The sequence below is a fragment of the Daucus carota genome, chromosome 9 (genome assembly GCF_001625215.2).
Source record: "Daucus carota subsp. sativus chromosome 9, DH1 v3.0, whole genome shotgun sequence".
Lineage (NCBI taxonomy): Eukaryota > Viridiplantae > Streptophyta > Magnoliopsida > Apiales > Apiaceae > Daucus > Daucus carota.
In genome coordinates, this window is record NC_030389.2 from 10,316,294 (window position 1) to 10,328,982 (window position 12,689).

Here is a 12,689-nt window from a genome sequence, read left to right on the forward strand (position 1 = left end):
TAAATGCATGGAACTAAATTTTAAGATATAATTAACTAAATATCCAAGATTAACTTTTATATTTTTTATTAGATTATAATTATTTTTGAATAATGTTGAAATGTTTTCTCTTTTAATAAATTTTATTTATGTGAATATTATTGTTGGCAAAAAAATATTTTTAATTTTTTTTATATCACCAACTTTTTTAAATTTTTTACTTTTGAATCTTTTTAAAAGGATAATTCCGAGGGATGCCAAAAAAGTTGAGGAGGAGGGAAGATGTAGATGTAGAAGCAGCCAACAACAGGGTACAAATCTTCAAAGATTCAATAGTAGAAGGCATTTGCAAAATTAAAAAAGTTAGTAATATAAAAAAATTAAAAATATTTTTTTGCCAACAATAATATTCACATAAATAAATTTTATTAAAAGAGAAAACATTTCAATATAATTCAAAAATAATTATAATCTAATAAAAAATATAAAAGTTAATCTTGGATGTTCAGTTAATTATATCTTAATATTTAGTTCCATGCATTTATTTAGATAATTATATTATAAAACTAATTTAATAAAAAGATTGCATACTTTATTTCCATATAAATTTTAAATGATGTGGCCTGCCACATGTCAAACCCTACCGCCAATCTGTCATTCCGTCTAAACTTCCGTTACTTTTTTTAACGGCAGTGATGAGTTTGATACCATTAAGCGAGTTTAGTGAGTCACTTGAGACCCCGTGGAGATCAGTGATGAAGTTGATACCATTTGTCGATTTCAGTGATGAGTTTGATAATTAACTCCTTAAAAAACAAACTTATACCTTATCTCGTGTGAATTTATCTAAGTTAAAATAAAATTTCAAATTAACAATCAAAAGGATACTCTATGTTCAAAATAAATTCAAATATAAAAATAACTAGATATAAATAGTTAATTATAATAATACTTTTATTACAAGTTAGATTATTCATCAAAAATCAACTTGTTTTCTGTTTATTTCTAAAGATCTACCTAATCAGAATAAAATAAAAATTTCTAACATAATACATCGATTCCTGATTCGGAGGGAACTCAAAGGATGTATTCATTTATAAAATCCGGTTGTATTCAATTCATATTTTAAAAATTTATCACACGTTATTTAATTGAAATTTAAAAATATGTTACGCTTAAAAAGTCAAATGATATTTTATTGTGATTATTAAAAATATATTTAAATTTGTTGATAATTAAATGCTAATTATTTTTTTGAACTTCATATAATGATTAGTTTTGTGGGATTGTCGGCACATTCTAAGTTTTTTGAGATTTCACGGATATTCATGAAATTTGAAAGTATTGTACTTAAATTCTAAATAATATATATCAACTGTGTGATATTTTATCTAAAATATGAATAAAATCCAAATTATATATAATTTATTAAAATTCATAAATTATGTATAATTTATTAAAACCTTAATTAAATATACTTCTGATTTTTTTTAATATTTTACATGATTATGTGTTTTTTTATAAAATTGGCGGAACACAAAAACAGAAAAGGAAAACCAAGAATATGATAAAGGTACTAGTAGCTTCCAATCAAACGGGAGTCTCTCCATTGTTAAAGCCAAAAAAATTATATACACACAAAATCCTGTATCTATAAATCGACTCCTGCGAGTTGAATAAAATCAGGGTTTTTCTAGGGTTTTTAAAATCTTGTGCCCCCAAAAATGGCTTCTTCCAATGGCGTGAAGCTTCTCCGATTGCTCTCTCGTCACTCTCTCCGCTCAAGATTGCTCCACGATCCTTCCTCAATCGCCGTAATTTTTAGACCCTTTTCTTGATTTTTTTTAATTCCTAATTTAAGATGTTTCTGTGTTAAAGTTTTGATTTTCACCTATCTTTATTGTGTATTTATGTGAAAGTTTGGATTCTTACTCATCTTTGTTGTGTATCTGTGTGAAAGTTTGCATTTGTACTCATCTTTATTGTGTATATACTGAATATAAGGATGTGTGATAGTGTGTGAGTGTGAAAGTTTTGATTCTTACTAATCTTTATCATGTGTGTGATTTTGGTTGCCTGTTTTCTTGCGTAATTGTGTGTATGTGCGTAGAAGTATGAATTTTTTGTTTTAGGGGTGATTCTTTATTTGTGTGTTTACAGATATATGAGTCGTTTCTGAAAGGGGCTACTAGAAACTTTGGTACAGTGATTGGCGGGCACTCCAGGAATGTTACTAATTCACACATCATCAATGGTAGTTAATGTGATTTTGATTTGACTGTATTGTTTTGTACTATTTATGTGTTGTTTACTGAAAAGTTGTATTTTTTCATTGTCATTTTTTTTGTAAAATAGTTGGTCATACGAACTGTTTGAGTCTTGGAGTAGTGAAAGCCAATCTTGGGGGATTGAGATCAATTCATGGAACAAGTAAGTTACTTTTGTTTCCCATTTTATGGTATTTGTCTTTAAGATCACACAGGATGGAAGTAAGATCACACCGGATCAATTTATCAGAATGGTTTTTTAAAGATGCATACTCCCCTTGCAAGACTGTCCAATATGTGCAAAAAGTCATAACCTCTGTAACAATCAGTAACATTTTCTTTGGTTGAAATGGTAATTAGCACAAAACATACATTTAACTTTACTTTAGTAAAGTCTGGATTTGCCTTCATAAAGCTTGAAGCTTGATCTCAAAGTTGTTATAGATATTAACATTTTAAGATAATGGTCTAAAATCTAACTTAATTAATAAGAGATTCACAATGAACCTGATTTCCTGTAGACGAGGAGAAGCGTGATGCACAATTCTATAAATTTTGAACAACTTCATCCTGTTATATCTGGGACGAGGCCAATATATCATTACGTAAAATATGTCATAATAAAGCCTAATAGTAAAATATCTGGAAAACTGAAGCATTTATGATGCTATGTATTTCTTAATTGGTAATTTTGGACCTTGCTAAAAGTGTTTAGGAAAAAACAAAGAACTGTAAAATCTGAAAAAGAATGCAGGGGATATCTGCTTGTGTGTATGTGTGACCACACGTGTCTGAAGTTTTGGGCGTAGATGAGGGTTATAAATAGCATGAGGATCGATAGCATTATAACTTAAAAAAGAGCTTGAAATTTATGTTAAAAGTCGAGTCCTAGGTTCTCTTCCGATAAAGAATCTGACATCAGACCCTAATAAATATTATGAGTCCTAGTTTTGTTTCCAACTGGAACACTTGTATCTTTGACTTGGGAGAGTGTGCATTTTTTAAACTTCTATAGGACTATTATTAATATATGTCATGTTTTATCAGCATCGATGGCATCAAAAGATTTTTATGAGACACTTGGTGTGACAAAGAATGCAACGCCATCTGATATCAAGAAAGCTTACTATGGAGTATGTATCTCAGTATTTATTACTACTTTCCTTGTCTTGTGCCCTCGTATGCTCACCTATATTATATCTTCTGCCTACTTACTGAAATCTTTGAACTGAAATTATTATCCAGCAAGCAAAGAAGTTACATCCAGATACAAACAAAGATGATCCTGAAGCTGAAAAGAAATTTCAGGAAGTCCAGAAAGCATATGAGGTTAGGTTACTTTGTAAGTTGATTTGGACAAGAATTAGTGAATAAATATGATGTTAATATGACCAAATTCACTATATATGATTTTTTATGACAGGTTCTGAAAGATGAAGATAAACGCGCACAATATGATCAGGTGTCAAATTTGTTAGTTTTAGTAATTAAGGCCATATTTTTTGCTTATGAGGGCATTGAATGTATTTATTTGGTAGTAGTGATGATTATTTTGCCAAAAATGAAAATTTGATTACAATAAGATTATTTACTGAAGATTTAGTGTTGATATTTTACATATAGCTTTTAAATATATTATGTTTCCAACAGTGCACTGAAGTAAGTTATATATAACTCCACACATTCACACATAGAATCTGTTTTTATTTGTATAGCATTCAAGAATTAGGTCTAGTGCTTGGATTGATTTATTTGGTCTAAATAATTAAAATTGTGGGAAAATAGGGAGAGTTGGAAAGTGCTTTTCCAGAGATTGTTAACTCTGTACCTGATTGTAGAGTCAGCCTAAAGTGTTTCCATATTTAGAACTTATCTTATTATGTGGCTTTGAATGTGCAAACCCAATTTTACTACTGCTCAACAAACACACGTCTTCATATACTCTATCTCTGTTTTTTTGTTTTGTTTTTCTTATGCTTCCAAGTAGAATTATTCTCTATTTAATTTTTTTATCAGCTGTTTGATGTCTTTCTTTCTGCCTTAGCTCTTGCATTATGCATTGTTGTGACAATGGTTTCATGTCCTATGCTCTTATATCTGAATAGTGAATCTTGATGTTCATTAAAATGTCTGCAATTGCTCAGTACCTTAAATATTGCTTCCTTTTCCTTGGGTTCTTATCTCTTCGAAACACATGAACATATATAGGTAGTAGTACTTAATCTTTGGGTTGGTTAGGCGATGAAATAAAATATTGGATCAAACATGTTTATATGTTCATTCATATAATTTTAAGTTTAAAATCATCTAGTTCTCAATTGTGTAAAATATTGCATAAGCCCTGAAATTCCGTTCCTTCATTCTGGTATCAACTCCACTATACAGCCCTCTCTGGCATTAGTGACTGCCACTATTTTTCTGTGCAGGCATAATGCTTAAGTAGTTGATGCTATTTTGCTGAAGAGACTAGTTGACTATATGTATATATATAGCAGCATGAAGTATTTGTGTGAAACTATTTGCTATACAATGTGTGTGTATCTTCATTCATCTGAGATTTTGTGTAATATATGTGTGTGCTTGTTTGTGTATAGACAAATTTGCTACCTACAATGATTTTTGTTGTTCACAACTAACTTAGCAAGCAATTCTCGTTGTTCTATTAGCAGTAAATTAAATTTTTTTTGGGTGGTCTTATGTGAAAGGGTTTACTTACCATTGTAAATGAATTCTCTGTTAAAATCCTATATATTTGATTTAAATGTGATTTCTGGGCGGTTTTATTTGAACCATGACCACTAATATGATCAATATTGTAGCTTGGTCATGAAAATTATATAAGATTTGGTGAGGGTGGTGGTGGTGACCCAGATCAAGGAGGTTGGGGCCAAGGATTCCCATTCGGCGGTAGTCCATTTGGTGCTGAGGATGTAAGTACATATTCCCATATTGGTATTCACTTCAATTATTTGTTGTTCATCTGTTCCGAAAATAATATTCCTCATGAACTAACTAAATACTTTATTGGCCAATTGTCAAATTATAACCTGCAAATGGAAATCAGATCTTCAGTAAAATATTCGGCAACAGAGACTTTGGCGGCAGGGATGTTAAGGTTTGACTTTTTCTCTCAGCTTTTTAGGTCTTTTAATCATTGATATGATTATAGTACTTAAAATTTTATTGGTGTCCTAGGTTTCGCTTGAACTATCATTTATGGAAGCAGTACAGGGTTGCACAAAAACTGTTTTGTTCCAAACAGAGTTGCCTTGTGACGCTTGCGGTACATTTTTTGTCGCTTCTCATTCTCTTAGCCAGTATACTACATTTATGGCATACAATCTGATCTTTCTTGCTAACATTGTTGTGGCTTAAATTAGGCGGGTCTGGCGTTCCTCCAGGAACCAAACCCGAGACATGTCGGCGGTGTAGAGGGGCGGGGATGGTAAGCTTCCTTCTAGAATGGTTCCTTGTCCATGTCTTATGTTTGTAACATGTCTTGACTGTTTCATATGCAGACAAATCAGCAAAGTGGTCCATTCAGGATCCAGGTTACTTGTAGTCAGTGTGGTGGGAGTGGCAAATATGTGAAGGTATAATCCAATGCTTTGTAAATTATGCATACTTGGTCCTTTTTCTTTTTGTATATGTGCAACATTGGTACGTTTTAATTGTATTCTCTACTGGTAACTACTACTTTGTAGTACGAATATGCAGTTTTTACTTGCCTAATCATTTAGTAGAAAGGGTTGTAAGCAACATTTTTTTTTTAAAGATTCAGCTGAGGTTAATTTTGAAATAAGTACAATGCTTCATGTTTGAGCTTTTAATTCTATAGACTATATATTGATCTAACAGTTGACACTTCTAGGCGAACACCATATAAGTTGATAAATAATATAGGCTGTGAATGTCCTTCTAAAGTATATGTACCTTTGGCATAATCGGCCAGCGACCATTGTGTTAAATATTTGGGACCAATGAAAGCTGCAAACCACTTGTTTGTATTCGGATACTTATGTCACCTGTTCCCTGTCTTGTAATTTAGTAGTTAGTTTTTTGTTTTGTCAATTATGTTATTTCTTCTTGTTAATCTATGTGTGTGTGTGTGTGTGTGTGTGTGTAGGCAATTACTCAAATACAAACTAAAATACAAACAAAGAGAAACCATCTCTAAATGACCTCATCCACCCTCTATATGTCATCTCCCACCTAGGGCCCACCCTTGCCCCCACTCAATCCACCCCGAGCCACAAGAGCGTCGCCAAGGCTCCGGACAGGTCTTGGATAGGCTCCAGACAGCCCTTAGAGCCAAAACTTGGCCCCATCATGATCCCACTAGGCCCCACCCCGACCCTACTAGGCCCCACTTAGGACCCATCTAGGCCCACCTCGGGGTCCATCCTTGGCCCCAAAACCCTTCTCATTCTGCGTAGTTGCATTGGTTTGTATTTGGTTTGTATTTTAGTGGTTTGTATTGAAGTAGGACTTTATATATATATATATAATGTCTCATTATCAAGGCTGAGTAGATGATGGGGACTGACATCTTACATGCATTGGGCATTATGCAGAGCTTATGCAAATCTTGCAATGGTCAGCGAGTGGTGAGAGGACCAAAGTCTGTCAAATTGGATATCATGCCGGGTATGTTAGGAAGTTGTGAAAAATGAACTCATTATGTGTATTTCCCTGTTTGATTACATAATTTGGAATCCAATTTGTACTTTTTCATTCTGTAACCGATTCCTTTGGAATACTATTATGTGTTGTGGAAAGAACGTAAAAATCTTCACTCTATTAATTTTGTATTTGATTCCATTAGGCTACCACGTTGTGTCGTGGAAAGAGCACTACCGTAAACTATAATGAACAATATTTGAAGCAAGAAATAATTCTGTCTATAATGAAACAATATATTCAGCAAGAAATAATTTTGTCTTGATATTGATAAAAGAAAACGGAGCCCCATATAAGGCCCACTATGTCTTTAAAAAAATTATCGTAGGAGGCTATATATTACCATTACCTATCATTTAGATGCATATCAGACTGCTACACTCATGTGACTTGTTGGATTATTTTTACTGGTATTAGCTCTTTCTTGGTTTCTCAACTCCATGAATTCCACACACTTCTCTAGATTGTGCCTAATGTGGTCCTTCTAACAGTGGGAGACTGCATTTAGCTATATATATTATTATATTTTCTCCTCCCGCGTCTACATGTTCTTTTTGAATAAATTACTCATATTATGAAAATGTTAGTTATATAAATTTTTCCTATATCTACCGTTACTTATTACATAGAAAATTGAGAACTCACATAAATTTGTTTCAAGAGAAGGGCAGGACATGTATTAAGTGACAAATTTTATTTTGAAAAGAGACATGTAAAAGGGGAATGAGATCTAGTGGTCATTGTCTGTTAAAAGTGTGCAGTGTGACTGTTTTCTCTTGCCTTAATTAATTGTGGTCATCATTTCATTTTCTTCATCTGATTTTGTGTAGAACTTGTATAGTTTCTTTGTTTCTTATAAATAAGTCGAATCATTGAAGGCAATAAGAGCACATTACAGATTAAATAATGATGGTGATTTATTACCTGTCTGGACTCTTTGGCATAGGTTCCTTTGCAGGAAAATATAAAGAAGACTTAGCTTAAATTAGTTCAATACATGCAAAAGAATTAATATTAGTGGGTTTGCATTAACAGGAGTAGATGAAAGTGAAACCATGAAAGTAGCCAGAAGTGGTGGAGCGGATCCTGATGGTAATCAACATGGTGATCTCTATGTTACGTTTAAGGTATTTTCGATAATTTCTTGTCTTCATTGGTGACATCTACTTTAATGATATGCCATTTTGCCACTTTTTGTAGTTTAAATTCTGATAAACTCTAATTCTTATTGTGAACTCTAGGTCCGAGAAGACCCTATCTTCAGAAGAGAAGGTCCTGACATTCATGTTGATGCCATTTTAAGTATTACTCAGGTATTTACTATTCCATTTTCTTTGTTTGACATTCTTGCAACGGTGGGCAACACATAACTTAGTACCTTTACCCTTATCAAGGTATTGACTATTTATGTATGAAGTTCTCATTAAAGTTTTTGTAGGAAATTAGTATGAATACATTATTATTTGGATACTTACAATGAATAATGATTTGAGAAAAAAGAAACAATTTAGTGATTCTGCAACTTAAAGTTAAATGAATGTAGCCAAATGATTATGACTTCAAACAAAAAAGTTTATTTACTGGAATGTTGATATTACACTGACGGGGGATGCTAAAGAGTTATATGCATTTAAGTATTTATTTAATATTTTGATCAATCAGACAATTTTGTGCTATATACTGTATATTAGAGAAATGCAGATATTAAAATATTTAATACTTGTAAAAGAATCTTTAGAGGTTTTTTTGTTAAAAAAAATATTTGCAGGTTCCATGAATAAATTCTATGTCATCTCTTACATCTAGAACTCTAGTTTGCTCGATCATTCTGGACAAAATCGTTGGAAGAATATGATTGGAGAAAGATAATCCAATGCAAAGATAGCTTTAGATAATTAAGTTGATAACTAAGTATTTCAACCTCTAGCTGATGCAGGTCCATTGAAAAAACCGAGTGACTGGACTGCTTGGATTTATTTATAAATGTATTAATGTGTCAGGCCTATAACCTATTGTTGTTGTAGGTGTTTTGTTTTATGACTTATATTGTTTTAGGGTATCAATATTTAAGTGACTTCGTTTTCTGTTTACTGTTATGAAGGCTATCTTGGGTGGAACGATCCAGGTTCCTACTCTAACAGGAGATGTTGTTCTTAAGGTTTGTTAGAGCTATACTAATAATTTAGACTACTAATTGCTGCACTGAAGTGGCTTGACCAATTCCTGTTTTCTATTCACAGGTTCGTCCTGGAACTCAACCTGGTCAGAAGGTTGTTTTGAAAAAGAAAGGTAACATATGTTCACTTGTATGTTTAGATCTCGAACAAACCATAATAGTGTTGAACCTTAGTTATGTATGTCTGATGTGTATGTGTTCTATACCCAATATGCAGAATAATGAACCCTAGATGGATCGTAGTCATTAAATAAAAATGATATATTCAGTATATTGAACCTTAGTCGTTCCAAATTGATCCAAACCCTAGTTATAATATTAGTTAGTCTCTGCATTTGTTCTGTAACTTTCTGACTTAAATGTTTTTGAATATATTTCTGCAGGGATCAAAACAAGAAACTCTTTCTCATTCGGAGATCAGTTTGTGCATTTCAATGTCACCATCCCGATGTACGTTCTTATGCTCTCTCTTTTAGTTTGTAGTAGAGGGTAGTTTGTGATCCCAAGTCCCCGACTGCCTGCCTATCTCTTCCCCCATTTTAAATAATCAAGGAAAGTGAATTGCCTTTTGAGGTGAATTCTGTATGTCTTTGTATACATTTGATGGGTCATGGATGATATTGGTAAGAATCCACATACATGTATAGGGAAACAGCAGTAAGTTGGTTTATAGCATCTTGCCTCGGTATTTCAAGCCGCAAGGGCTTTCACCTAGCTATGTGCTTGAAAGAATATAAAAATATGGCATTACAAAAGACTCAGTGAATTTTGTTTTATATTGTTTTTAGGAATTTGACCCAGAGGCAGCGTGAATTGATTGAGGAGTTCTCAAAAGAAGAGCATGGAGAAGATGATAAAAGGGATGAGAAAAGGAATGCAGCTGGCGCATCAGGTTAACAAAGCTTTATATATCTTGCTCTGCTTCATTATACTACCTAGCCGAAGCAGAAGTAAAAGCAATTTTTTGGGGATATCGGAAGCAAATATATTCCTCACACCCAACATGGAGAGTTTTGTAGGAGTAAGATTCATGCATTGTAACCTTTTCCTTCTGTTCTGAGAGGTATGTGTAATGACTTTTATTAATCAAAAGATAATTTATATAAATTGCTAGTACCGGAGAATGGCAAGTCTTATATAATAGGTGATTCTGTACATAAACTAGTGTTAAGCTTTATTGTAACACGAATAACTGAGGTCACATTTAAGGACTCAATGCCATTCCTTTCTATTACGGTAAGCCATTGGTCTGTTTGTTCTATCAGAATACCATTTGCTTGACCTCAGAATGACCTCACGTTTGTTTCAAGTTGAATTGAACCATCCGATCAAGAACTAGGAATGCACATAATAAATCTGCATTTGAAGGGTGTCTGTCGATCCAGGGGCTTGTTTCTAGTCCCATACTTTTGTAGAAATACTGGTCGGATAATGTAGATGCAGCATAATAGGTGAGCAGATTGTACATATATATTACAGCGGATTAGCAATTTCTGATACTGTATGACACTACCTACTCTGAGTTTGTTGGAAATGTCTTCTTTACAAAGGAGAATAACATCTAAGGTTATCAATCTATATGAACTTTGCAGTATACACTCGTACTATTTGCTCTGCTGCACCTTGGAAAGCAATATAATCCACAATAACTGTGGATGATCAGGGAAAGTATAAACTAAACGTGTCAATGCTTCCACAGCGGATACATCAAGGCAAAAACTCTAGTTACACTTGCACATTATAACCGGTATATTCGAGCGGCTAACTAACAATTTAATGTTTAAGAGTGCAGTTAAAAATCGCTGGTTAAAAATGTATTATAGAAATTAGATAATTGATTGCTGGTTAAAAGTGTATTATAGAAATTAGATAATTTTTTTTTTGTCAGGATAGAATTTAGATAATTGTTTGGTAATTTTTTTTTTTGATATTTGTGTATTTTGAATTATAATATAAAAATTAATGTTCGGTAAAACATGGAGAGTTTTGACAGTTTTACACAAAAGTTGAAAAAAGTATTTTTTTTTCCAGAAATATGAGTTAATCTGCTTTTCTTAAAAACACTTTATGAGCTAAAAACTGTCGTTCTGAAATAGTTTTTTTTCTGATGAACACGAATTTTTATTGAATTAAGACTCACCATAAAATATTCTTAATATCAACAGGAACATCTCTACTGTCGACTACTCGACTTGGATATGAATGCGACTTATGAATGCGACTCTCGAGCTAATGTCTGAGTAGTTATATTTGTAGACCGCTTAATAAAAAACGATGTTGTGTTTATCTCTCTTAACAGATCTCGACATTCCTACACTATCATGTCAAAAGGGAACTGTATACGAATCTTACTTCTGATGGCATGTATCATCAGTACTTGATATGAATATGACTCTCGAGCTAATGTCTGAGTACTTGATACGAATATTTAAAAATTAAAATTAAATAAAAATTTAAAATTATATACCTTTTAAAAATATGATGATTGCTTTTTTTAAATGTTAGGAATATGAGAAAAGGGTTTAATATGTTTCATTTAGTGCAATAAACATGTGAAACATGCTAATTTAATTATTTACGATTATTCAATTTATTATTTATATTTTTATTATATTTTGATTATCTAATGCACAATAATTAAGAAAAATACAATATTGATGAAATGAATATAAATTCTATATCGCACATATAAAATTAAGTAAAATGTTAATATGCATAATTAATAATTCATAATATTACAGTATATATACTATACATTTAATTTATAATATATATATATATATATATATATATATAAAATATTTTGTGTCAGATTATTTTCGGGTTTTGAATTCGGATCGGGAAACATCTTACGTTAAGATATCCAAATGTGTTCAATATTAAAAAAGGACATACTTCCTTGGAATATTTTAAACTTTCCCCCCCTAAAACTTAGCAAACATAATAATTGGATACATTATAAAAATAAAAGAAATTAGCAAAAATACTGTTTTTCTAAATTTTTTTAAATTTTTATTGTTTTCTGAAAATATTTGCAAAAATACTTGTAAATTATCCGACTTATGATCCGATTCGATTCGAAACCGATAAAATTAAATGAATTATGATATGGATTTAGTTAGATCCGATCCAAATCCGATCCGTTAACAGGTTTAAGCCTGGCTCACAATCTCTCGCATTCAAGATAGATAGGGTTTTCTTTTCTCTCTTGTTTTGAGAGTCGACTCCCGTATTAGGGTTCCAGCCGTCAAATCTTCACTTCCAGTTCCAGATCTTCATCTTCTCATCAATTAACCTCTTCGCTCTCTCATCCCATCTATTATTTTACTAGTTTTTCAATAAAACCAAGATCTAATCTTGTTGAGTACCTTTTATCATGGTTGTTAGTGTGTGCCCATCCTTTTGGGATGTCAGTGTGTGCCCATCATTTTTGGATGTCAGTGTAATATATTTTGGTATTCTTATGTGTCTTGATATGTCTTTCGATTATCATTCTGAAAAGAAATTATACGATGTTTTGGGTGGGAGATCTGTAAGACTTGCATCGATCTTGGAACGATGGTGGATACCGCAAGAGCTCACCTTTC

At 32.2% G+C, this 12,689-nt stretch overlaps 1 protein-coding gene across 1 annotated transcript; it reads left to right on the forward strand.

The window, feature by feature from the left end:
* The first annotated feature begins 1,565 nt into the window (after positions 1-1,565).
* Positions 1,566-10,361, forward strand: LOC108203119 (chaperone protein dnaJ GFA2, mitochondrial). Its single transcript, XM_017371868.2, has 18 exons — positions 1,566-1,793; positions 2,140-2,233; positions 2,335-2,409; positions 3,294-3,379; positions 3,492-3,575; positions 3,670-3,708; positions 5,066-5,176; positions 5,311-5,361; positions 5,442-5,529; positions 5,627-5,691; positions 5,765-5,839; positions 6,821-6,893; positions 7,962-8,053; positions 8,168-8,239; positions 9,028-9,084; positions 9,167-9,215; positions 9,486-9,552; positions 9,891-10,361. The coding sequence occupies exons 1-18, from the start codon at positions 1,704-1,706 to the stop codon at positions 9,997-9,999; spliced, it is 1,377 nt and encodes a 458-aa protein (XP_017227357.1). The 5' UTR covers positions 1,566-1,703; the 3' UTR covers positions 10,000-10,361.
* Positions 10,362-12,689: the final 2,328 nt, after the last annotated feature.

What these genes read in the sequence shown, in the direction of transcription:
- LOC108203119 (XM_017371868.2), top strand. Translation starts at nt 1,704, where the DNA reads ATGGCTTCTTCCAATGGCGTGAAGCTTCTCCGATTGCTCTCTCGTCAC. An exon ending in CAAATTGGATATCATGCCGG is followed by an intron (nt 6,894 to 7,961) that starts GTATGTTAGGAA and finishes TTGCATTAACAG; the next exon opens with GAGTAGATGAAAGTGAAACC. An exon ending in GGTTGTTTTGAAAAAGAAAG is followed by an intron (nt 9,216 to 9,485) that starts GTAACATATGTT and finishes ATATTTCTGCAG; the next exon opens with GGATCAAAACAAGAAACTCT.